This window comes from Podarcis erhardii (assembly GCF_964252035.2).
Source record: "Podarcis erhardii genome assembly, chromosome: Z".
Taxonomy (NCBI): domain Eukaryota; kingdom Metazoa; phylum Chordata; class Lepidosauria; order Squamata; family Lacertidae; genus Podarcis; species Podarcis erhardii.
The window spans coordinates 37,588,059-37,615,337 of record NC_138504.1 but is presented as its reverse complement, the minus strand read 5'-3'; the positions used below and the strand labels follow the sequence as shown (position 1 = coordinate 37,615,337).

Sequence of the window (27,279 nt, the reverse complement as noted above, 5' to 3'; positions counted from 1 at the left end):
TTGCGGCTTCTTATGGGGGGCGGGCAGGATCCTGGCCCAGAGACTAAAAGTGGAAGAGAGGAAATTAAGGAAAGTCTTGCTTTGAGAAATGAGTGACATTAAGTGTGTGTGTGGTGTGGTGTAATGAATGTTGGAAGTATATTGTTGGGTGAGGTTATCCTCTACTGTGAGACTGGTGCGTGTGAATGGCTGTTAGTTTTTCTGATGTGGTCAGTCTCTCTCCCCCCCCCCCCGCCCTTTCGTAGATCAAATTAGAATTTTAAATCTGTTCTTTAAGAACTGTGCATTTAATGGGTTTGTAGGGAGAACACACCCCTCTTTCCTGTGTCTTTTTGGGGCTACAAATCATGGTTTTCATTCCCAAAGTTGTGCAGCTTCCCAGCTGTGAAATGGTGATCATGAAACAAGAGAACATTTGGGAAGTTGGATCTGTCTATGCCTTCAAGATGGTCACTGTGTGTCGCATCCAAAATTCTACTGTCAATGGCTGTCGCTGTAATACAAAATGAGGATTGTGACAATCGAATTTTTTTATTGTCGTCTTTGATCAATACCTCTTTAAGCTTTTTTGGGGGGGGGCATGATGAAAGGCACAAAAGGTGGTGCTACTTTTTTCTCAGGATGATGGCCTGTGTTTAAGAGTGCTTCTTATTTTCTTGAGGTGGCTTCTAGCAGGTAGAATGCTGGGGTGTTTTTTTGGTGGAATGTTACATTAGATCTCTTCTCCAGTGCTGAGCAGTCATTGATTTCTGTTAGCACCTAGCTTTCACACATTTTTCCAAAGTCAAGCATTTAAAGATCCAGAGCCACAGGTAAAATTGAGACGGGTGGGCTATGAAACTGTATATAAATATCAATAAACTCTGCTTGTCTTTTGCAGATATAGATACATGTTCTTTTACTGGTTAAAGCTTGAAAGTTCCTCTCCCCCCTGCCCCCACCCTAGCCTAGTATTTGGGGTATATTCCCCATGGAGAGAGAGAGATGAAAGCCTCTCTTTTGGACTTTTTCTTGTAATCACGATGCCTTGGACCACAAGCGTGCTAAATGTTTGATTTTTGGGATGGAGTGGAAGGAGCTTATCCAATGTGGGGTACACTTCATTCCTCCCCCCTCTGCTTTTTGTGATAGAAGGGTTATCAGTATCCCAGTTCTGAAATTGGTTGGTAATTGGGAAGGTGTCCTTGAACAGTCCACATCTGCCTTGTGACCATTCCTGGTCCATGTTATGGTCTGTCTGAAAATGGCTCCTCTTATGTGTGTTGGGGTTAAAGATAGTGGACTTGTTTGGGCATCACTCTAAATCTGGGCCTCTCTCTGTGTCATTATGCTCCAACTCCCATTAATCCACATGGCCAGTGGTCAAAGATGATGGGATGAGAGCTGTAGTCCAGTGATAGCTGGAGGGCCTCAGGTGTTCTTCACACTGGTGCTAAGCCATACTTGTCCCTGGGTAAGGTGGGTGAGGCTGCTCACCTGTCAATCACATTGACTTCAGGTGACTTTAGGGCTTGTCAATAGCGTTTAGTGCTTTGAAGTGCTGCCGATCAAAAGATTGTTGATGCTTCAAAGCGCTAAGGAGGGCTCTTTATAAGCCCCTTCAAGGATTGACCAGTTATGGAATTTTCCATGGGAAGCATAACAGCACAGCCAGACCCAGGAAGCTTTAAGTCACTTCCTATCAGTTGCTAGCACTAACTTCAAGCCCTGCTTTCTATTGGGTCCAGCTGTGCTGAGGAGCTCCCCATGGGATACTCAGGAATATATCTGATCCCAGGTGACCTGCTCTTGCCACTGATCAGCTGATTGCCAGGGAGCGCAAGCCTCCCTTGTCATTGCACTTTAAGGCTCCTGATCATACAGTGGCAGCTGCATCTTCACCTGCCCCATACCTTATGTCACGGATGATGTGAGAGGTGGGGCGGGTGGGTGTGATTTGGGAAACGGCCTCATGGGCCAAATTGGGAGCCATGCTGAGCCTTATTAGCTTATATATCTGAGTTTCTAACACTGGATCTGTTGCTCCAAAACAGAGGGAAATATTAAAGTAGACCAGTTAAGACCAGAAATGTGAAGTCCTGGGGTGGTGATGGAATGGTATGGTATGCGGGGGGGGATTCTTTGGTTTTTTCCTCCCTAGACCTAGGGTTATATCCAGTGTAGTGCTACATGAGGAATTTGTTTGCACAGCAGAGTATTCTCCTCACTCCCCAAAACCAGCCTTAGGGGTTCCCCCAACCTTCTGGAGCAGAATTGGTGAGAGTGCAAAAGGAAAAGAGGATGGAAAGTCCCATTGCACAAGCAGAAATCATAAGAATGTAAGATGAGCCCTGCAGGGTTAGGCCAATGCCCCATCTAGTCCAGCATCCTGTTATCACAGTGGCCAACCAGAGGCCTGTGGGAAACCTTCAAGCAGGACCCGAGCACAAGCCCCTCTCCCCTCCTGCGTTTTCCAGCAATTGGTATTACAGCCTCCAGCTGTGGAGGCAGAGCACACCTATAATGGCTAGTAGCCAAATCCTTGCACTGATGGGACATTTGAGTTGAATACTGCCCTTAAAATTTATAGATGAGCATTTATTTGGGGGGGGGGGGCAGGATGAGTCTATTGAGGGCTATTATTCATGATAGCCAAATGGAACTTCCATGCTCAGCACAGTATACCTCTCCCATGCCAGGTACGGTCGACAGACCATTCGTGAGAGTGCAGGCTCTTCATGTTTCTTGTATCATCTGCTTTTGGTTTGAAATAGTATAAGATTTTGGCCTGCTTTTTATTGGAGGCGTTTCTGCAGCTTGTGTAAGAGAAATTCCTCGTTCTTTATAACTCTTGAGTACCATCCCCGGACTAGATTTGGGTTACTTTGTCCCCTCCGTATATTTGAGGGCTTTGTTTGAAGGAAACTCTGAGTGTTGTAATTAGCCTCAAATAGCTTTAGATAACTTTGAGGAGTTTTGGATGGTTTCAGCGGGATTTCAAAGGGGCTTTCGAAGAGCCTCAAAGGAAGGGAGGATGTTTAGAATGCCATCCGGTGACTCCCGGAGTCCTTATCGGTGGCTGAGGTATAAGCTTGTTTTCTGGGAGTGTGTCTTGTATTATTTTTTAAAAGCTCCTACTCCCTCTGCTAAGGCTCACAGGAGACTTGCTTCAGGCACCATCTTCTTTCTCCTCTATATACCTTTCAATATCAGGTGTTGTTGACAAACTGCATAAAGGCTGTTGCCTTTAGGCTCAGGTTTGGGCTTCTCAGGTATATCTGGATGGCTGCTGTTGAATTCTGACTGCTGAATTTGCTGCACTGTCGCAGCAGGAAAACATTTTATAAGCAGGGCCAGGGGACCTGTGACCCTCTGACCTTTCCAGGTACCTAGGAAACTGCCTTATACAGAGTCAGACCATTGACCCATCTAGCTAAGCAGACTTGGCGGGAACTCTCCAGGATTTCAGGAAAAGGAACTTTCCCAGCCCTTCCTGGAATAGTTGCCATTGGTGATTGAACATGGGACTTTCTGCATGCAAAGCAGATGCTCCCCCACTAAGCTACAACCCTTTCATAGGGTTTCCCTGCTGCTCCTGCCTCTTGCCTAGGCCCTAGCTAGGATCAAGAATGGGGAAACTATGGAATTTTCTGCCGCAAGATTTGGTGGCCACCAGCTTCAGGAACATAAGGAGAGCCCTGCTGAATCAGACCAAAAGCCTATCTAGTCCAGCATCCTCTTTTCCACAGCAGCCGAATGAAAGCCCCAGTGGGAAGCCTACAAGCTGGACATAAGAACAATGCCCTTTTCTTGCAGGTGTTGCAAGAAGGCCCTGTAACAGCAAACGTGACTAGCAGCCATTGGAAAGCAGAATAGGCACATTCACAGAAAATCAGGCTATTGGTGTTTGCTAGCCATGGTGGCTATATACCACCTCCAGAATCAGAAACACTATGAAGTGCTGAGGAGGAGCAGCAGAAGAGAGGGCTATTGGCCGTATGGCCTGCTTGTGGGCTTCGCTGTTGGCCACTGTTGGAGAGAAAATACTGGAGTTGATGGGCATTTGACATGATTTGCTCCTAAATGTAGTGGCCACCGACTTGGATGGCTTTAGAAGAGGACTGACAGATGAATCAAGGATAAGACTATCAGTGGCTACTAGCCGTGGTGACGATGCTGTGCTTCCACAGTCAGAGATGCTTCCAAATACCAGTTGGCTGGAATCGTGTGTCCCTTTCTGACAACATCAAGCTAACAATCAAGATGGACAAGACTGTTGATACCAAGGAGCTTAATTAGACAGATCCGTCTTATTTAGACAAGCTCATGGAGGTAAAAGGCTATCAGTAGCTTCCTAGAGTCCTCCAGCTATGGGGCAGCTAGGTAGGTAAATAAGTATGGGGAAAGCAAAATGTCACTTAGAGAAAGATCTGCAATATTTTCCTTGAAGCTTGCATTTGTTTTCTTCTGGATTGTTTCACTTGATGTTTTAATGTGTTGTAAACTGCTTTGAGATTTTTTCTTTTAAAATGTGGATGATACCCAGAGCTAACTCTCCTTTAAATCAGAACCAGTGAAGGCAGTGAATGTCCTGTGTGAGTGTCTGAAGGCGGTTGGAGGAAATGATGGTGGTTAATGAATTGAGGTTGAATCCCGACAAGACAGAAGTACTGTTTTTGGAAGACAGGGTGTGGGCGGATGTATGGGACTCCTTGCTCCTGAATGGGGTAACTGTGCCCCTGAATGACCAGGTGCACAGCCTGGGAGTCACTTTGGACTCACAGGTGTCCATGGGGGCACAGGTCATTTCTGTGTCTAGAGCAGCTGTCTTCCACCTCCATCTGGTACCATGGGCGTAGCCAGGATTTTTGCTGTGGGGGGGGCAGGCCTTTGTTAGGGGGGCAGAACATCAGTTTGCTATGTATTTTTATTTATTTTTATTGATTTAGGGGGGCAGCTGCCCCCCAGCTCCGCCCATGTCTGGTATGCCAGCTGAGACCTACCTGCCCACAGACTGTAGTGGTACGTGCTCTGATTTATCTCCATCTTGGACTACTGCAATGTCATCTACGTGAGGCTACCTTTGAAGGAGACTTGGAAACTACAGTACAACTAATCCAGAATGTAGCAGATAGACTGGTGACTAGGAGTGGCCTCCGGACCATATAACGCTGGTCCTAAAGGATTTTCATGGGCTCCTAGTACGTTTCTGAACACAACTCAAAGTGCTGGTGCTCATCTTTAAATCCCTAAGTGGCCTTGGCCCAGTATACCTGAAGGAGCGTCTCTATTCCCATTGTTCAGCCCAAACACTGAGGTCTACCTCCTGGGGTCTTCTGACAGTTCCCTCACTGCGAGAAGTGAAGTTACAGGGAACGAGGCAGGGGGCCTTCTTGGCAGTGGTGCCCTCCCTGTGGAATGCTCTCTATGTCAAGGAGATGAAGAACTTTTAGAAGACATCTGAAGGCAGCCCTGTATCAGGAAGTTTTTAGTATTTGACGTTTTATTATGTTTTTATATGTGCTGGAAGCCACCTAGAATGGCTGGGGAAACCTAGTCGGATGGATGGGTGGCTTATTATTATTATTAGGTATAGAAAGTAAATAATTCTTAATAATAATAATCCCTGCTATAAAAAAGGCACCTAGATATATTGTGACTGTCACCCTGGTTTAAGGTGCCATTTGGCAATTAGCTGAAATATCTGTTTCTAACACTGCTCCCTGCTTGTGGAATGCTCTCCCAAGGGAGGCCCTACTAGCGTCATCGCTGTCTGTTTATAAGCACCAGGCACAAATACTGTTCTTTACCAAGGTCTTTACCCCTAGTTTGCAAAGTAATTGGTTATATCTGTGGCCTTTCCCCCCGTTCATCCTTTTAGTTTAGTTTAGTTTAGTTGAGGTGGATTTATCTTTTAAAATATTTTGGTTTTTATATTCATGGATTAGTATTTTAGGTCTAGTATTTATATTTTGTTTTAATGTTTCTTCTGATTCCTTATATCTACCTTCCATAGGATCATAGAATTGTAGAGTTGGAAGGGACCCCAAGGATGATCTATTCCAACCCCCTGCAGTGCAGGAATCTCAGCTAAAGCATACATGACAGATGGCCATCCAACCTCTACTTAAAAACCTCCAGTGAAGGAAAGTCCATTGCTTTTCTCATCTTATGCCCAATTAAGAAACTGTTGTTTGTATTGGAATACCAGGCGTGAAATCCTCCTCCTGGGTATAAAGGATTACCTAAAGCCTTGGCAATAGGAATTTTGGGTTGTATCCAGAGTAGACCCATTAAAATTTATGGATCTAACATAGTCAAGATAGGCTCTGAGGTTCTCGGTTCTGAGAAGGACTAGCACTGGATATAACCCTTTCTCTCTCCCTGCCCCTATCTTAAACCTTGTGTTTGTTTTCCTTTGCCGCTAATCTTAACAGTTGTGAAGATAAGCTTCCACTTCTGACCTGGATACATGCCAGGGCAGTGTAGATGTGTTTCTGTGCTCCAGTTCATTTGCAACAGAAGGGGTAGAGAATGGGATTTGGCCAGGAGCCCAGATTGTTATCTCCTCCACACATAACTGATGGGCCAAATCTGGAAGATGGGCAGTGTCCCCCACCTGGCAATCACATGACATTACAATGAGACATTGGGGGGGGTGCATGGAAGCAGTGGGATCATTTCACAGGCAGTGGCAATTTCACAGGACTGAGTGTCAGGCTCTTTGTTTGCTCCGCTTCAATAAATACTTTACAGTTTCTTGTTGCATCTGAACTAGCAAACTATGGTTTGAGCTTGCCTTCCAAACCAGGATTCCAAACCACCATGGTTTGGCATTCCATCTGAACTGAAGCTCTGTGAGCGTTGGCAATTTTATCATTTCCATTCCTAGTTGGAAGTTGAATTTTGTGTATGGGTGTGAGGAAGATGCCTTATTCATATGTGGCTGAGCAGAGATTTGAACCCGGACATTCCATTCTATTCTCTCTGGTGAGAGTATCATAGCTCAGTGGCAGAGCACATGCTTTGCATGTAGAAGGTCCCAGGTTCCACTCCTGGCTTCTCCAGGTAATAAGATCAGGGTAGCAGGTGAGAGCCTTCTCTGCCCAAGCACCTAGAGCAGGAGTGTGGAATAGTTGAAGTAAGTATTCCAGTTAGCAAACTTTTTTTGGAAGCCGAACGTCCAATATGGCTTCTGATTGAGGAAGCTCCTGCAGCCAATCAGAAGCCACATCTTGGTTTTCGAACCTTTTCAGAAGTAGAACGGACTTCTGGATTCTGTTCGAGAACCAAGGTACAACTGTACTGTGTTAGCGCTGGGCATGGGGCAGGTCCGTGGGTCTTGGGAAAACAGCCTTGCAGGCCTAGTTTGTCCCATGGGCTGGAGGTTTCCCACCACTGAATGGGCAGTACCAGGCTAGATGGGCAAACAGTGTGTGCTAATATAAGGCAGTTTCCAGTGTTTCCTCTGCATCTGCTTGCTGTTGCTTTTGGCAAGCTTTTCGGGTGAGATTGGCAAGTGGCCCTTAGTTCTGAACTGCTGGGTTAGGATTTTTCTAAAGACTGTTGATAATGTGTGGGTGGGTGGGTGTTTTCTAATTGCCACCTTGCAAAATCAGCCCATAGGTGTTTTCTTACCCACCTGTCCACATGCACCTGTGCCAAATCATTTGTTGCCCATCAACAGCCTTCAGGGGGAGAGAAGTAATAACTGTCTCTCCTCTGATTTCCAAATGTTGTCCTACCTGGTAGACTCTCCCTCATCACCTTGAAGCTGGATACCTCAGGGACATCGTGTGCTCCTTTCCTGAATTTCCAGCTTACATTTTAAAAAGTCAAGTGGCTAGCCCTCGTGGATATGAATTTTGAAAAGTATGCAGACAGTTTTTGTGCTCAGTTGCTTGTGTAGACTTTAACCTTTTGCCTTTTCTGGGCTACTAATGTTTTGGCCACCAGTGGCAAAGAACTAAGCCTTTATTTTTAAATTTTAAGCAATGTTTAGTACAATTAAATAACCTTGTTAAGTTACCTCTATTTGTTTTCTGGTTGCTCCCCATTGATTCCACATCCCTTGCACTCTGTACCAAGATCAGTGCTAGAGGATACGGTTTGCTTCCATGGTGAAAGGGAAAAGGTAGGAGGACACTTTTTGTTCTGGCCTTTGACAGATTTATCCCAAAGGCGATGTGGACCTTAACAACTCCAACCCTTGATCTGCACAATTTTTTTGTGAGCTGCAAGGAGGAAATTGGAAGCCCTTGCATCCATTTTTACTAATGGAAATGTCTCATTGTGTCCAAACTGTTGTGTTTAAAACTGTATGGTTTCTTGAAGCCAGGGTCATTAACCATGGTTTGAAAGTGGGGAGAAATCCAATGTGTTGTTGTTGTTTGTTGTTGTTTAGTCGTGTCCGACTCTTTGTGACCCCATGGACCAGAGCACGCCAGGCACTCCTGTCTTCCACTGTCTCCCGCAGTTTGGTCAGACTCATGTTTGTAGCTTCGAGAACACTGTCCAACCATCTCGTCCTCTGTCGTCCCCTTCTCCTTGTGCCCTCCATCTTTCCCAACATCAGGGTCTTTTCCAGGGAGTCTTCTCTTCTCATGAGGTGGCCAAAGTATTAGAGCCAAAGGGAGCAATCCGGTTCAGCACATTTATTTTACTTGTATGTTGGTACTTCAGTTGACGAACTTAATCCATTCTGGAAGTCCGTTCTTAAACCAAAACCGTTCTTAAACCGAGGTACCACTGTGCTTAGTAAAACAAACAAAGAAAGAAAGAAAGAAAGAAAGAAAGAAAGAAAGAAAGAAATGGAAATGGCCAGACTTGTCTAAATATTGTTGTTGCACTTTGCATCTGTTCATGATACTTATTAGCTTACAAAATGGAAAATCTGCAGAAAAACTGGGGGAATATTTTTTTCACTTTCCACTGTTCATGATACTCATTAGCTTACAAAATGGAAAATCTGCAGAAAAACTGGGGGAATATTTTTTTCACTTTCCACTCAAATCCAGCCTAGAGTTACCCTCATAGCACCTCAAAGCTAGGTTAGCCATTCTCTGTTCTAGACAGTTACAGTGGTGCCTTGCAAGACGAAAAGAATCCGTTCCGTGATTCTCTTCGTCTAGCGGTTTTTTCGTCTTGCGAAGCAAGCCCATTGACGGCTTAGCGGCTTAGCGCTATTAGCGGCTTTTAGCGGCTTAGCGGATAATCAGATAAGCGGGTTAGCGGCTTAGAAAAAGGGGGGGGGGAGAGGGAAAAAAAGTCGGAAAAACTCGCAAGACATTTTCGTCTTGCGAAGCAAGCCCATAGGAAATTCGTTTTGCGAAGCACCTCTAAAATGGAAAACCCTTTCGTCTAGCGGGTTTTTCGTCTTGCGAGGCATTCGTCTTGCGGGGCACCACTGTACTAGTATCAGACCTCATTGGCTTCTGCAAGGTGACAGCAACTATGTCTTTCATGGTGGCTGTTGTGTCTTCTCTTGTGTGGGTATCTCATATGGTGTCCTTTGGGCATTAGACTACAGTGTCCATTATACCTGACCATTGGCTGTGCTGGCTTCAAAAGGTGGTGAAGGCTGCCACCTTGAAAGGAGTTAAAAGAGGGTTAGATGAATTCATGCAGGAAAAGGCTATTATTGGCTACCAGTCATGAAGTCTGTGTTCATCACCATCCACTGTCGGAAGCCTCTGGGTGCCAATTGCTAGGAATTGCAAGTGGGGAGATTGCTGTTGCCCTCATGTCCTGCCTCCCAAAGGCACTTGCAAGCACTAGGTGGGCCATTGGCCTTTTCGAACATGGCTTTTCTTACTATCTTTTGGCTGGGATTGACGGGTTCTAGTGGCACTATACCCTATTGTATACCACAATTAAACCTTGCCTAGGCGCCTCCCGCCCAGTGAAATCTATTATTATTATTCATTTCATTTCTATGTCACTTTACAGTTTAAATAAAAAAAATCTTAAAACAATTCACAACACATTAAAACATCAAATAAAACAATCCAGAAGAAAACAAATGCAAGCTTCAAGGAAAATATTGCAGATCCTTCTCTAAGTGACATTTTGCTTTCTCCCATACTTATTTAACTTAATAGCTGCCCCATAGCAGAAGGACTGTAGGAAGTCAGTGTGGTGTAGTGCTTAGAGTGATGGACTAGGACCTGGGAGATCAGGGTTCAAATCCCCACTCTGTCATGAATCTCACTGAGTGACCTTGGGTCAGTCACAGCCTCCATACCTACCTCACAGGGTTGTTGTAGGGATTAATTGAGTGGGGGAATGAAGCATGTGCTCTTCGGAGAAAAAGGTAGGATATAAATGCAGTAAATAAGCTCTTCTGCTTACCTGTCTTAAGAAAGCTGGAGGGATCAGCCAGATGGAGATGTCAGTCGCCAGCCTGGCATCCAGAGACCTCCATGTGGTCACAGTCGGACCTGTGCCAGTTGCAAAATATGCCTGGTGCCTAGACAGTTTTGGATACTGCAGAGTGGTGACCCAATATGAACATTTTCTTCCACTTTCCCTGCACTGTCAGGTGCCCATTTCACTCTGTGATCATCAGCTGCTTCACACATCTTGCAAAGGCACATCTTTTTTGCTCAGGGTTTCCTGAGGACCAACATGGTCCTAAGACTGGACCATGTTGTCTCTGAATTCCTGTTTTTATAATGTTGCTGTTCTTTGCGAAAGATGCTGTTTTATTGCTGTTTATTCTGTATATTGCGTAGGGCTTTTAAATTATGAAGTGCTTTATAAATACTGATAAATAAACCTTTGGTGGGCTCTGTGTTGGCTGTACCTTATGATGTAGAGCGGGGTCAGCAAACTTTTTCAGCAGGGGGCTGGTCCACACCCTGTGGGGGGGGGTGGACTATTATTTTGGAGGGAGAACGAATTCCTATGCCCCACAAATAACCCATAGGTGCAGTTTAAATAAAAGGACACATTCAACTCATGTACAGTGGTGCCCCGCAAGACGAATGCCTCACAAGACGAAAAACTCGCTAGACGAAAGAGTTCCGTTTTTTGAGGTGCTTCGCAAGACGAATTTCCCTATGGGCTTGCTTTGCAAGACGAAACGTCTTGCGAGTTCTTGCGAGTTTGTTTTCTTTTTCTTAAAGCCGCTAAGCTGTTAATAGCCGCTAAGCCGTTAATAGCCGCTAAGCCGTTAATAGCCATGCTTCGCAAGACGAAAAAACCACAAGACGAAGAGACTCGCGGAACGGATTAATTTCGTCTTGCGAGGCACCACTGTAAAAACATGCTGATTCCCGGACCATCCACGGGCCGGATTTAGAAGGCAATTGGGCCGGATCTGGGCCCTGGGCCCTGGGCCCTGGGCCTTAGAGGTAATCACCAGCACTTTAACTGTTTCTGGAAGCATCTGGGTAACCAGAGCTGATGTGAAAGTTGTGGCTATAGAGAATAAGAATAAGAACTGTACGTTCTTCAGTCAATCTGGCTGGTTCTAGCAGGTGCCTTTTATTCATGCCCAGCAGAGTGGGACTGAGGAACAAGCAGCCCCTTCCTCTGCAGCTTGCCTAGGTATTTCACTGGCAAAATAACTATTTCTAGGTTTGCACTGTTTAGAGCAGGGGTTTGCAGAACTCCCAACTCCCATGCCTGAACGTTGGCCACGCTGGCTCAGGCTGATGGCAGGTGGAGCCAAAGCAATGTCTTGAGGGCGACATATCTCCCTTCCCTTGTCACAGTGTAGTGGCCGACCCAAGTATTTAAACACTGGTTTATCCCCCAGCCATGTGTAAAAGGGTGAGAGTGTGAGACACAGGTGGGAGGCAAGCACCCACTTGGTAGTTTTCCTTCTTCTGCCCTTCTCTACACACCCTCTCCTAACCAGTGTCCTACCAACACCTTTCTAGTACTATTTATTTATTTATTTATTTTATTGCATTTTTCTCACTTTCCTCCAAGGAGCTTAATGTGGTACACAAGGTTCTCTCCCCCCCCCCCAATTAATCCCCACGAAAACCCTGTGAGGTATGTTATAGGCTTAGAGGTAGTGATTGGCCCAGAGTCACACCCAGTGAGCTTCATGGCCTTGAGGGGGGCAGGCAGTCATGGGTCAGCCCCCTTTCTTGCCTGTGCACCTTTTGTGCTTTAAATTTCACCACCTTCCTTCTTTACATGTGACTGGGGCTAGGCCACTTTTGGAAAGGCATGAGGGGATCCAGCCCAAGCAGCTCTCAAGAAACCTTTTTGATGGTAATACTCTCTGAACATCCTTCCTTGAGATGTGGCAGTTGTTTATTCCTTCCTCTGTCATTGTTCCGATGCGAACTGGGATTGCGAGAAAGGGTGGTTGCTAGGGCTTCTCTTTGGTATCTCCACACTGTGATCTGTTTCACTGGCTTTTCTTGAAGAATTACCACCTGCCCTCTCCTTTTTTCTTCTTCTTCTCCATCCTCTGTTAACCATCTGACATCTGCTGCTGCAAATGTTCCCCTTCCTGCAAGGATCTGGGGAATTGTGTTGTCAATGGGAGTGCGCAGAGTGTGCAGGTTGATGATTCACTGTTTTCCTGTATATACATGCGTGCAATCACTTTGATTCTGTTAAATTGCCAAGCGCAGGCCGGTCGCTATTGGGCCTTCCTCACATCCCTGTTGCTGCCAAGGCCACAGCGATCCAGACCTAACGAGTAGCACTAACTCATTATGCAGAAAAGACTGAACTGATATTGCCACAACAGGAAAAGCAACTGCAAATAGGTAGATTATTTGGGTCTTTATTTGCATTAATGCTGTTTTGCTGATGAAAATCTGGGGAGCATGCCAAGCCTTCGTGTGCTTGGGGACTTGTGATGGGTTCACCATCACTCTTTGCCTCGCTCTGGTCAGAGTGGAGGAACTCCAGGCCCAGGGGCTGGAAGTGGCCCTCCAGACCTCTCTGTCCTGCCCTCATAATTTCCCCCAGCCACACCTCTCACCAGCCCTGCTTTGCATCTCCCTTGAGTGTTTTTGCTTGGCTGCAAAGAGTCTCCTTAAACTCTGAAATTGCCACTTGCTTGCCTGGATGGGGGATAGAGAAGGGTTTGTGAGTGTATGCAGAAACCAGCCTACTGTAGAAGCGTGAATTCTAAATTTGTTGCTCTAACTACTTTTGCATCTGGCCCACCCGCCGGTGTCATTTGGCCACCACTTCTTTCTCTCTCTCTCTTTCCCTCTTTCCCTCCCTCCCTTCCCCCCACAACACACACACACACACACACACACACACACACACACACCAGTCCTTATGAAGTCCCAGCGGCCTAGAGCCATAGCAAAGCAACTTAATAAACTTGGGAAACAAACACAAACAACCTCAGTGGACTCATTTTCTAACACGGAAGGGTTGTTTAAAGAGAACCCACAGGACAAGTTATTCTCCTGAAATCTTGGCTGTTTTAAATAAAGCAGTAGGCTTTCTTTATGGAGGAATTAACATAAAGTGCCCAGTTCTTGTGGGTGTGGAATGTTGGTCCAAAATGTTCTACATCCTGGGACCAAAGGAAAGTATGGAGGCCCCCCCCCCCGGACTCTGGAGAGCAGCAGTTGTTGTTAACAGCTGACTACATACAATTCTGCTGCTACTCCTTCCTGTTTGGTCTATTCGTTTTAAACAGGTTATACCCCTCAATTCCTATATTCCAGTCATGAGTCTCATCCCACCAGGTTTCAGTAACGTCTGCAATTCAGTAATGCCTGCCATCCTGTATTAAAAACTCCAGTTCATCTTGTTTGTTTCCCATACTCTGTGCATTTTGTAGAGACAACTGAAACCATGAGTTGTTCCCTGCAGCTGCTTTTTTCCTGTAGCTTCTTGCCCTTTAGCAGGAGCACCATCTCAGTTTCCTGTGCATCAATGAAACTACCATATATACTCAAGTATAGGCCTATTTGCATATATGTGATGTTTTAATGTAGGTGCTGTTGTTCTTAATAGAATTCATAGAATTGTAGAGTTAGGAGGGGCCCTACAATTTCATGATTCTATGAATTCTGTTAAAAACAGTAACAGCTACATTAAAACATTCCCCCACATATGCAAAAAGGTCATAGATAGTTGAATAAAAAGGAATGTCTTTTTGGAATATTTTTTTAATGCTAGTTTTAGTCATTTCCAGAGGGTGGTGTGTGTGTGTGTGCATGTGTGTGTGCTTTTCCTGTGGAGCCTTCAATGTGGGGCTCCTCAGGGTTCAATTTTATCCCCTATGTATTTAACAACTTCATGAAACTGCTGTGTGGGGTCATCAGAGTTTTGGAGTATGTTGTCAGCAGTTTGCTGAAGACACACAGCTGTATTTCTCTTTTACATCTGCAGCTGTGGCGGCAGTGGATGTACTGGACTGTTATCTTGCCTTGGTAATGGACTGGATGAGAGCCAAAAAACTGAAGCTCAATCCAGATATGAGGCTCCCTTCGTGGGGGTTGCTTAGAATGGATGGATGGGAGGTTGCCTGGTCCTGATGGGGTTGCACCCCCTCTGAAGGAGCAGGGGCAGGTGTACTTCTGGATCTTTTGCTTTTGATTGAGGCTTAGGTGGCCTCAGTGGTGTGGAGTGCCTTCCATCAGCTTCAGCTAGTGGTCCAGCTGAGCCCCTATCTTGACAGGGATAGCCTAGCTTCTTTTGTCTGCTCTGGTAGCCTCTAGGTTAGATTACTGCAGGGGTCAGCAAACATTTTCAGCAGGGGACTGGTCCACTGTCCCTCAGACGTTGTGGGGGGCCGGACTATATTGGGGGGGGGAATGAACGACTTCCTACGCCCCACAAATAACCCAGAGATGCATTTTAAATAAAATGACACATTCTACTAATGTAAAAACACGCTGATTCCTGGACCGTCCACGGTCCAGATTTAGAAGGTGATTGGGCCAGATCCTGCCCCCGGGCCTTAGTTTGCTTACCCATGGATTACTGCGATGTGTAATGAGTAGGGCTTCCTCTGAAGGTTTGGAATCTTGAGCAGTCAGGTTGCTCACTGGAGTTAGGCGGTTTGAGCACAGGATTACACCAATCCTGGCACAGCTGCACTGGCTGCCAATTAGTTTCCAGGCTCAATTCAAAGTGCTGGTTTTGACCTATAAAGCCTTAAACGGCTCAGGACCACAATACCTCAAGGACCACCTCTCCCCACATGAACCGACCCAGACCCTGCACCCATCGTCTGATGCCCTTCTTTATGTGTCCCCTCCACGAGAAGCCTGGAAGGTGACAGAATGAGAACAGGCATGCTTGTGGAATGCTCTCCCCAGGGAGGCTCACTTTGTGCCTTCATTGCACATCTTTAGGTGCAATGACATTTCTTTATCGCTGAGCCTCTGGGTGATTAACATTCTGTGGCCTTTTAAATCTGTTTGTGGGAGGGGAATATTGGTTTGTTTTTTGTTTTATTATGTATTTTCATTATGTTGTGAACTTCCCTGCGATCTTTGAATGAAGGGTGCTGTACAAATTAAACATATAGAATAATAGTAATATATGAATATGAGTATTTTTCATAAAATATTGTAAATTGCTTTGAGGGGCTATGACAAAAAACTATTAAGACATTTAATAAATAATAACAAAAATAACAAAAACAGGTCAATATGATGCCTAGAATGCAGATTGATATTGTCCTTTATGTAAAAATGTGGTGTGTGTGTGTGTTTTTTTTACTGTACTGCTTTTCTCCTCCCCCGCACCTCAGGCAGATCAGGAGCGGCGCAGAGAAATTTCTTTACTAGATGACATTTCATCGCAATGTCCGATCGTTTGGGGCAACTTACCAAGGGAAAGGATGGGAAAAGCAAGTACTCCACTCTCAGCCTGTTTGATAAGTATAAAGGAAAGTCAGTAGAAGCTATCAGGACCACAGGTAAGCAAGGAGGAGGGAGTGAACTTGGAGGGAAGCGGAGAGGGAACTATGGGCTAGAGGCTTTGGATTCATGGACAGTCTTCTGTGCAATAACAGTTGCCTTGCAAATAAGCTCACATAAGCTACTAGCCTGGTAGGAGGAAGGTTCAAGGCTCAGTGGCAAAGCATCAGCTTTGCATGCCAAAGGTCTTAGATTCATCCTCTGGCATCTGAACACAGGGACTGCAGAAGAACTCACTGTCTCAAATCCTGGAGGACGTCAACCGATCAGTGCAGATAACAGTGACCTGGGTGATAGGGCTTTGTGGAAGGGCATTTGTGCTTCTGTTTGCGCATCCAAGGCCAGTGCTCGTAGCTATGAAAGCAAGTGAGGGATGACTTGAAACAATTTAATCCCTCCAAGGTCTGGGAGACTGCTCTTTTAGAAAGATCAGTGTATAAACTGAGCTTCTCTAGAGGTCAAAGCAAGAATAATTTCCTTTCTATTTGATATGATTTTATTGAGAACGCTTATAATATGAAACATGGCCAGTCACCCCAGCTGCATTTAAATGGATCTGGCTGATTCAGTCGAATAATTGCACTAGTGGGCGAGTTTGCAGGAGTCATCATTCCTCCCACCCTTTCAAAAATAAGGGATAACTTAAGTTGATTCTCGAGTATTATATTTTATGTGCCTTTTTATACCTCCCCAACCTGTCTTTAAAAATAAAAAAATGTATACTTTTTATACATTTCACTAATTTTACAATCATTTTGACATTTCAAAACTTGACTTCCTTCCCCCTCTTTCTGCGGTTCCTTAAATTTATTTTTTAATATCTTCTGCATATCCAAATTAACTTAATTTGCTCATTTATTATTGCTCATTTTTAAAAATATATACTCTTATGAAACTGCAGGTTATTACAATAATCCTGCCAATGTTTTTAACTGTTTACAATTTATCTGTAAAAAGTCAATAAACCATTTCCATTCTTTTATAAAAAGTTTGTTACCTTGATTTCTTATTTTCCAGTAAGTTTTGCCATTTCTGCATATTCCATAATTTTTTGTATCCATTCTTCCTTTGCTGGGACGCCTTTTTTCCATTTTGGGGCAAGTAACATTCTTGCTGCTGTAGTAGCATCACTGGCGGAGAAAGAGGCGTGCCCCCAATGGCATGATCCCGGCGGGGTGCCACGCCCCTATGGGCGGCACGCCACACCCCCAAGATGCACGCCACGCCACTACGGGCGGTGTGCCACGCCTCCAAGATGCATGCCACGCCCCTACAGGCGGCGCGCCAGCCCTGCCCCTGCCTGCCCTCCGCCCCCAGTGCTGGAGCATGAAGCTCCGCCACTGAGTAGTGTACATGAATAAATTTCTATACAGTTTAGATAGTTCTCTCCCTATAATTTCCAAAAGAAAAGCTTCTGGGTTTGTTTGTTTTTACAAAGCTTATTTTAAACATCCTTTTTGTTTCATTATATATCATTTCCCGGTAAGCTTTAACCTTACTAAAAGACCACCACATATGATAAAAAGAACCTTCTTTCAATTTACATTTCCAACATGTATTTGATTTAGATTTATACATTTTTGCCAGTTTACTCAGTGTTAGATACCATCGATCCCCAACCTCTGTCCTGGTACTGTCTTCATTTTTGTTCTTTTTAATTACTCTACCCAGTGTGTTATTGGAGATATAAGCGTTATATTTATATGTGCAGTTTCTTTTTGTTTTGTTAAAATCTTTATGGATGCTGTACATATGTATTGCATTTGGTTGGAAAGTGTGCTAATTCTTGTGGTTTTTCTTTATTAACACCCAATCTCCCCCCCTTTTTTTTCTTTTGAACATTCCCTGCTGATTTATCTGAGTCCCAAACAGCTTAGGACTCCAATACCTAAAAGACTGTGTCCTTCCCTACCCACCTTATTAGGTGCTAAGATTGGCAGAGAGAGCTCTCCTGGTACTGCCTCCCTCAGAAGTTCAGGGTGGGGGTGGCCTGGGAGAGGACCTTCTCTGAGGCTGCCCCTAGGCTGTGGAACTCCCTCCCCACAGAGGCACCTTCGCCATATAGTTTCCTTTTAATGCTGAAGTCTCATCTTTTGATGGGTGTATATTTTTAGGCTGCACCTTGTTTCTGTGATTGCCAGTTGTCTTTAAACTGTTTTAAAGGGTGGCACTGTGGTCTAAACCACAGAGCCTAGTGCTTGCCGATCAGAAGGTCGGCAGTTCGAATCCTCGCGATGGGGTGAGCTCCCGTTGCTTGGTCCCTGCTCCTGCCAACCTAGCAGTTTGAAAGCACATCAAAGTGCAAGTAGATAAATAGATACCGCTCCAGCAGGAAGGTAAACGGCGTTTCTGTGCGCTGCTCTGGTTTTGCCAGAAGCGGCTTAGTCATGCTGGCCACATGACCCAGAAAAACTGTCTGCAGACAAACGTTGGCTCCCTCGGCCAGTAAAGCGAGATGAGTGCCGCAACCCCACAGTTGTTCACAACTGGACTTAACGGTCAGGAGTCCCTTTTTAATGTTGTGTTTTAAATCTTGCAACCTATGCTGGGAGCTTAGTGTGAAGGGGTGATGGTTTTATTTGGTAATGATAGTGATAATAATAAAAATTAAAATAGCTCTCCCTCTCCAGTTATTCCTAGACATGGCTTACAGAGTCTTGGGAAAGTTGCTGCTGCCCGGCGCATGCCACCTCCTGCCAATTTGCCAAGTTTGAAGTCTGAGAACAAAGGAAACGACCCTAATATCATCATCGTACCCAAGGACGGCACAGGATGGGCAAACAAGCAGGACCCGCCAGACCAAAAGAGGTAGGAGGAGGAGGAGGAGCACCACCCTCAACCCCTGGTCCTTTGCTTGCAGGAGGCAGTGCCTTCTGCATTCAGCTTGAGTTCTCCCAAGTATTTTTATTATTTTATTTATTTTATTTCTAGACCACCCTTCATTTGAGAATTACAAGGTGGTTTACAGTATAAAAACACAAACATAAAGTAATAACAAAGCAACAAACACCCCACCCCCTGGTTTAAAAGCCCATGATTGTGTAATCAGGTAAAGGCTTGAGAGAAGAGGGAACTTTGTCTGGCGCCTAAAGATATGTAACGAGGACTCTATAGGGAGAGCATCCCACAAATGGGGAGCCACTGCAGAAAGACCTGTTCACTGCAGAAAGACTCTCCAGACCACTCATGGAGGGGGCACCTGATCACAGGATCTAGGTCGGTTCATATGGGGAGAAGTGGTCCTTGAAGTATTGTGGTCTTGAGCTTTTTAAGGCTTTATAGCTCAAAACCAGCACTTTAGATTGGCTCAGAAACTAATTGGCAGTGTAGACAGGCCAGGATTGGCGTTATATGCTCAAACCATCTTGCCCCAGTGAACAGCCTGGCTGCTGAATTCTGCACCAGCTGAAGTTTCTGAACCGTCTTTAGAAGCAACCCTACATATAACTTGTTACAGTAATCTAACCTAGAGGTCACCAGAGCATAGATAACGGACGTTAAAGTACACCTGCTGAAATAAATAGAGCTAAGTTATGTCCATTAATGGGTCTGCTCTGAGTATAACCAGCACTGAGTTGTATCCAATGTTATGCCCGATTCACACCATACATTTAAAGCACAACAATACCACTTTAAAAAGTTATGACTTCCTTACCAGAGGATTTTTGGAATGGAGCAGATTAACCATCTATCCTTAATCACAAGGAACCCATGGAATATTGGCTCCATTGGCTTTGTTTCAAGCAAACCACAGCTAATGCTGAGTCCATTGCTTGCCAACAGTGTGATCAACTGCTGTTAATAAAAAACAGAAGCAATATTTTTCCAAACCCCTTTTTTGTGCGGCTGCACTAGAAGATGATGGGGGTGAGGTATGCATGCCCAAGACTGGCCTAGACTTTTTCCTTTCACGCTGGACAATGACTCCATCTTCTGGGGATGGAGAAGGGTGGTGAGAGCTTGCTGAGATGCTCAGCATGGTGGTGCAGGTGTCCAAGCAGCTCCCAGACTTTGAGCTGGGAATGGAGGACCACCACAGAACTGCCAGGTCAGTTCCAACTCTCTGCTGAAACTTCCAAGCTGTGGAAAAGGCTGGAGTCTCATCATGCTTGCTAAACTGCTGCAGCGCAGATCGGATCAGAAGAATGTTTATTTGCATCAGCCACTAGCCATAGCAATAAAATAAAATAGGATGTACTGAAGATAGAGGTAAAAACTTAGCTATACAAAATACGTTTTGGAGGTTTACATCAATAATCAAATAATAGACTGCAGCGCACAAATTTATTTTATTTGTAGAAAATATTTATATACTGCCGCATCATAAAAATACATCACAGCGATTTACAGCAATATAAAACAGTACAGTAAAACCAATTAAAAAAGTAAAAACCAAAAATCTTTTCAAGAAAAACATACTTCAGTAGACCATTGTGACGGATATACTCTTAATTGCCTGTATAGGCCTGACAGAATACAAATGTTTTCAGCAGGCACTTAAAAGTTGGCACAGCCAGACTATATGGAATTGGCAGAAATGACTGGCAGAATCCGAGACCTGGGAGAAGAAGTGGTGGAAGAGGACTGGAAGAAGTTTAAGACTTATTTGCAGAAATACTGCAAAGTTTATGAATGCTAAAATGATGTTGGATACAAAAATAATATGGCATTGGTGATACAGTGTTAAAAAGTATGCAAAAATGTAATAGAAAAAGGGTGAAAGATTAAAGTTATATTATGTCAAAAGTAAACAATATGTTAAAGGTGTTCAAACATAAGGAGGAAAGATCGGAGACATAATAGATGTGATTTTAATAATTAGAAATGAGTTTTGAAAGAGGGTAAGGATTTGCTGTATCTGATGGGACAAAGAGGAACACAGAAAAGGGAGGCGGGAGGAAGTCAAGAAAGATTGCTATGTAAACATGAATTTAAAAATTGGAGTTTTTATTTTTAATTTGTTTTTTTATTCTGATGTATGTTTGTGATTGGCTTTGTGGTTTTGAAATTCTTTTTTTTGTAAAATTAAATAAATATTTTTTTTTTTTTAAAGTTGGCACAGCCGGTGCCAGCTGAATCTCAGTTGGCAGCCTGTTCCACAGGACTGGGGCAATGACACTACAAGCTCAATTTCTCATGGTCATCAAATGAGCCTCACCAACTCAGGGAATGGCCAGAGATGCTCTTGCAGGCTATCTTGGTGATTGATCTGGGATATAAGGGTTCAGGGGGTCTCTGTGGGTATCCTGGGCCAAGTTGTTCAGGGCTTGGTTGAAGTGTAGAGAGGGCTTAGGCTGCAGTTGTGGCTTAATGGCATATGTCTTTTGAGCTGGTCTTGATTTTGGGGCTTGGCCCACATAGCATGTGCAGTGTTTTAACTCTCCCCTGTTCTTGCCTTCCCCCAGTTCCAGTGCCACGGCCGCACAGCCGCAGGAGTTGCTGCCGCAGCAGGATTTGCAGAAATCTGTCTCCAGTTTACAGAAGCTGACGCAGTCAATCAGTCAGGAGGTGAGAGAATCATATTGGTTTTTCATGCCCCATGCACATTCCATCTTTGATTGAAAAGTGCTGCTTTCCTTGTCTGCTCAACTCTCTTGGACATGGGTTGCCAGTCTGCCCATTCATATTAAATCCCAAAGCTGTCAGGTCCTGATCCAGCTGGACTCTTCTTCATTCTCTTTTTGTCTTCTTCCACAGAGTACAAATTCAGTGCCAGGTGGACCAAAGTCATGGGCACAGCTGAATGGAAAGCCAGCCGGACCAGAAGGTGGTAAGTATAGGCAACCCCCCGTTTGTGCAGAGGTTGTGTTCTGGGTCATTGCACGTGTTGGCGGTACGCACATGAGCCCACCCCCTTCTGGGGCCGAAGAAGATATGCTTGTCAGTGGTCACATGTGCCTTGAAAGCACGTGAAACGGAAGTTGCCGTAACATATAGGCCGTTGTGCGTATTTTGTTCTTCTGGTTTTGTCTCTCCAGCTAAGAAGGAGGGATAGTTTTGGAGCATGGAGCCCCAGCCTCTCTGCCTGATCACCTTGTTCCTCTTTTCTCCCTCCTCATCAGGTTCAAGGGCCTCAAGCCGACAGTTATCCTTCTCTCCCGAGGAGTTTCCAACGCTGAAAGCAGCTGGCAAGCAGGACAAGGCTGGCAAAGAAAAGGGCGTCTTAGATCCGTCGTATGGGCCCGGACCAAGCCTCCGCCCCCAGAGTACGTAAACAGTAGGAGCCAGAGTCCTCCTCTCACTGTAGCAGACTCATTTCCTGGCCTCAGATGTACACACAGATGTTCAAACACCTCAGTGGCACAATATAATGCCCCATCTGCACTATTTATTAAGCAGTATCCTACCGCTTTAAACAACCATGGCTCCCCCCCCCCAAGGATTATGGGAGCTGTAGTTTGTTAAATTTTAAGAGCTGTTAGGAGGCCCTTTCATAATAAAACTGCAATTCTTAGAGTTCCCTGGGAAGAGGGATTGATTACTAAGCCTCTCTGGTATTTTTAGCTTTGTGTGGGAAGAGGGGTCTCCTAACAACGCACAGCAATCTTAACAATACACACTTCCCAAGATGCTTTGGGGGAAGCCATGAGTGTTTGAAGTGCTATGATGCTCCTTTAAATGTATAGCACGGATAGGGCCTAAATTGCTCCTGAAGGTGGTACTTAGCACTTGCAAGATTGAATGGAATATTCACAGTAAATTGATTTAAATGCTGGAAATGCACATTTTTCTCCATGATGGTGGGAATGCCCATTCATAACTAATCATTGGAGGCAGATAGTATAGGCTGTAACTCTAATGTAATAGGAACCACTCTTGAGACTCAGCCCAGTATTGATTCTGTTTTAATATAATCGGGGATGAAATGGTTACAAACCTGTAATCACAAGAATACATCTTGTTGGTAGCTGCCAACCCAGCGTGAACTCAGAAACAAAAGTGTCAGCAAGCTCCAAAAAGGAAAGGAATTTGTTCATAAGATATATGGAATCAGACAGAAATGGATAAGTTAATCAAACTTGTTCAAACGAGAGAAGGAAGGTTTCAGATTGTTGATTTTGCAGAGAGATGGAAATGTTTTGTTGAGTCCAGGGACACAAGATAGGGAAAGATGGAAAATAGGGAAGATAGGGTAAGATGGAAAAGACAACACTAGGAACATGGCCCTGGTGGGTGGCCTAGAGGACAGCCGGTTTGTTTTGGTGTTTTCTCCCTGTCCTTGTCTCTTACAAGGGTACTGTGAACACTTGGCACCTCCAGCTCCCCCTTCTCCGCTTGGAGACAAGGGTGAAAGGTGGAACCTGTTGGCCATAGTGATGTTTGTGATTTACTGTATTGTGCACAGCTGTGATTGGCCAGCAGAGTAAATGGACAGCAAATACCCCAGGGAGTCTCTGAATTATAGGAAGTTTATGAATAGGGTTGGGGCTGGGGTGGGGAGGGGGGGAGACCTACGACTGTTGGACTAATGCTATGGATTATGGTACAGAAAAAATGCTTCTGGTAGGGCTCTGCCCCACCTTGCCCTGCTGACCAGCTTCCCTTGATAGGAACCTTTGAAAAACTCAGCTGTGTGTTCAGACAGTGGTGTATTTTGCTAGTTCTGAAGCAGAGTTCTAGTTTATTTGCCATTTTCACAATGTGGAACTCCCAAGAGTTGACATTTCCCATTAATAAAGCAGCCAACATTCTGAATTCAATATGTCATATCTCCACCGTACTCCCTGCAAGATTCAAGGCTTTCATATACATTCATATAAGGCAGAGGTGGGGACCCTGCAGCCCTCCTGATACTGTTGGACTCCAGTTCCCATCAGCCCTCAGTGGCCAGGGATGATGAGAATTATAGTCAATAATATCTCGAGTTCCATTGGCTCCCCATCTCTGATATAAGGGCCCATAGCTGCTGTTTTCCAGTATTAAGCAGCCTTTCCCAAACTGATTCCCTCCAGATGTTTTAGACTATATGTCCACATCAACCCTGACTCTTGGCCATGTTGACTGGGTCTTGGCAGTTGTAGTCTAAAATGTCTAGAGGGCCTCAAGCTGGCAAACACAGCCTTAATGTTTCAAATGGTACCTGTGGATTGAGTTAAGAGCATGGGAGGTGATAAGTAGTAACAATACAGCCATTTCATTTTCAGAACAAACAAACTGTTCTTTATATTTCCTAGTAGCAGCAGCAGCAGCTGTAGCCAGACAAAAACATTCCTCTTTAACATTCACATCCAATGCCCTTTTAAAATGTGTTAGGGAGGGAGTATAGGGCAGTATACAAAATTTAATAATATTAATAATAATAATAATAATGATGATGATGATGATGGTGATGATGATGTTCATCTTAGAACTGTGGTTTCCCCTCCACACAGATGTCACGAGTTGGAGGGAGGGCGGCGGCAGAAACATAACCCCTGCTGCATCTTTGACCGCCTCCCTGGCTGAGCTGGGCTGCAAGACCTCCAGCGCAGGAGACGGAGCCCCCTCCTCAGCAAACGCCAGTGACCTTAAGGAGCCCTCTCTCCGCTCTACTCAGCCGATCCGCAAGGGGGCTTCGCAGTTCATGGCCAATGCCTACCAACCCCCAACTTACCATGACATGCTACCAGCTTTCGTGAGTCTTCTCCTTCTTGCTTTCTCTTTTGACACTTGTGTTTTGAACTTTTGAGTTTTGAACTCTTATTCATTTCTTTCCAGATGTGCTCAAACCAACCATCCGAGACTCCTGGGCCGGTGGACCGCGGGTCCTTCCCCCTCCCACAGTTTCGCCTGGAGCCCCGTGTCCCTTTCAGACAATATCAGACCAACGACCAAGATGGGTAAGGCTGTTGCTATTTAGACAGCTATGATGGCTGTGTTCTGTTTCCAAGGCCAGTAGTGCTGGAGACCACAGGAAGGGAGAGTGCTCTTTTGCTCGAGTCCTGCTTGCCTGTTTCCCGCAGGAATATGGCTGGCCACTGTGAGAAGAGTATGCGGGGCTGGATGGGCCGTGGCCCTGATCCAGCAAGGCTTTTCTTAAGTTATTTAAAGGCAAGCTGCATTATCAGAACAACTGGCTCATCTGTCACAGCAGCTGAGCCTTTGCTGCAGCACTGGTCGCGACTGGTGAGAGTTATAGTCCAAGATAGCTGTGTTGGTCAAGACTGATGGGAGTATTAGTCCACAAATGACTGGGCTAGTCAGGGCTGAGGGGTGTTGTATTCCAAGATAGTCATGCTGGCCAGGACTGATAGGTGTTGGAATATTCCAGGTTGGCCAAGAAAATAGACACTACGTACTTCTCTCTGGTTCAAAACAGCGCTGGGGAGGTGGGGGAGGTGATGGAATGACAGCCATGGCAATGGGAAGGGGGTTTAACCCTGCTGCTCACATCCCATTTGTGTATTTTGTTTCATTTGTACATCACTCTGCGATCCCATGTGATGAAGGGGGGTTATAATGATGATGGCAATGATATCTTCCAAGGCTAATAGCACAGGGGTGGGTGCTATTTACGTCTCGGAAATGCCATAGGCTAAAGCTTTCCTACGACTGGAAGATACCACTGGTGAATTGCTCGTGTTTTGGCTTGTTTGGCCTTGAGACCTGTCCAGGAAGTAGCAAGCACAGCGTGGCCACCTTGTTTGCTGCACCAGCCCTCGCTGCTTACTTTAGGCGGCTCACCCTGTCCCTTTGTCGGCTGTGCGTGCTTCCTTAGCAGGCACACAATATCTTTCTGCCTTGCCCTCCACAGAAAAGAAAACCGGCTTGGGGTCTTGCGCCCTGCCCGGCCGCAAGGGGAGCGGGTTCCCCGGCCCACTATCATCAACGCAGAGAACCTGAAGGGGCTGGATGAACTTGATAATGATGCAGACGATGGATGGGCAGGTAAAAGGCCCGCTTGTGTGAGTTTGGGCTCTGTGGCCAGGCTGTAGTGTTCAATTTCTGGGTCCCATCCCCCCCCCTTCCCTTGGTGGCTCACATCGGTCCCTTCTCCTTCTGCCCACTCGTGATTATAGTAAAACAAAAATACAAAAACCCCAAAGCATTGCATTGATGGAAGGTGGTGACGTCTTTCTCTAGTGCCAAACCGGTAGGGTAGTTCACTATTTTTGTTTGTTTGTTTAAAAGCATTTCTAAACAGCTTAATATTTTAATAGTCCCTAAGCAGTGCACGCTATGTGCAGCGGGAGGGAATCCAGGGGCCATGCTGATATTTTTTGTTATTACCATTAACCACCTTATAAATTGCCAGCTCAAGGCAATTTACGCATAAGGTAATTAAAGAAGTTAAAAATATAGAAATGAAAAATACATTTAAAACAAGACCTAAACCCCTAATCAGCGAACATTTGTAGTAAAGACCCTTTTATCCAGCTGGGAAAAAATGTTGATACAAAAATGCCTTCAGCTCTTTCTGCGAAGTGGAGATGGTGGGCGCCTGTTGTATATTGAGAGGAATGCTATTCCACAGAACATGGGCACCACACTAAAAGCCCTGCTCCTCTGAGTTACTGCAGAGCTGGTTTCTGAGATCTTTGACCTTTTGTGTCCTGTTGGTTTTGGGTGACAGGCCCAGCCAGACGTAGGATGTGCAGATAATTTCAGGGAAGTGAGCTAACCACCCTCCATCTCTTTTGTTGTTGTTGCAGGGATCCACGACGAAGTGGATTACTCTGAGAAACTGAAGTTCAGCGAAGATGAAGAGGAGGAGGAGACTCATAAGGACGGGAGGCCAAAATGGTAAGAGCAGTGGTGGGACAGGGAATCCGCAGCTTAGCGGGCCTCCTTCAACCAACACACAGAGAGGTTGCTGTGCCCATGAATGTGGGTGGAGAGAGGCAGAAGGTAGTGAGGCCTGCTTTGCACACAGAGCAGGAGAAGGGAATATTTTTCAGCTGGAGGGCCATGCTCTCATTTGTCTTATCTAGTCTGACATCCTTTTCTCACGGTTGCTAACCAGATGCCTGTGAGGAAAACTGCAAGCAGGACCTGAGCACAAGAGCCCTCTCCACTTCTGTGGTTTCCCAACTGATTTTCAAAAGCATTAGTGCCTCTGACCATGGAGACAGAGCAGAGCCATCACAGCTGTTGATAGCCTTCTCTTCCATGAATTTGTCCAGTCCTGTTTTAAAGCCATCCTAATTGGTGGCCAACACTGCCTCCTGCAGGAGCAAGTTCGGTAGTTCAGCTGTGTGCTCTGTGAAGGTCTTTATTTTATCTGTCCTGATTCTTCCAACATTCAGCTTCATTGGGTGCCCCCGAGTTCCATTGTTACGAGAGAGGAAGAAAAGTTTTTCTCTGCCCACTTTCTTCATGCCATGCAAAATTTAGTGAACTTCAATCATGTCATCTCTTCTTTGACTAAATTCCCAAGCGCTGCAGCCTTTCCTTATGTGCAGTTCTCTGGGGGCTGCATGCCAGGGGTGCATGTGACCATATGAAAAAGTGGACA

At 45.2% G+C, this 27,279-nt stretch overlaps 1 protein-coding gene across 13 annotated transcripts in view; it reads left to right on the top strand.

Annotated features, from left to right (window-relative positions):
• Positions 1–27,279, top strand: part of PRRC2B (proline rich coiled-coil 2B) — a gene marked incomplete at its 3' end in the record, with an annotated part of 74,951 nt that overhangs the window by 1,539 nt on the left and 46,133 nt on the right. For all 13 annotated transcript variants that reach the window (XM_081848445.1, XM_081848442.1, XM_081848443.1 and 10 more), the window contains exons 2-10: positions 15,677–15,844; positions 18,476–18,653; positions 21,251–21,353; positions 21,543–21,615; positions 21,908–22,051; positions 24,218–24,459; positions 24,543–24,664; positions 25,579–25,712; positions 26,477–26,567. In XM_081848445.1, coding sequence (XP_081704571.1) covers positions 15,730–15,844; positions 18,476–18,653; positions 21,251–21,353; positions 21,543–21,615; positions 21,908–22,051; positions 24,218–24,459; positions 24,543–24,664; positions 25,579–25,712; positions 26,477–26,567 — 1,202 coding nt within the window. In that variant the 5' untranslated portion in view covers positions 15,677–15,729. The remainder of the gene's footprint in view (positions 1–15,676; positions 15,845–18,475; positions 18,654–21,250; positions 21,354–21,542; positions 21,616–21,907; positions 22,052–24,217; positions 24,460–24,542; positions 24,665–25,578; positions 25,713–26,476; positions 26,568–27,279) is intronic.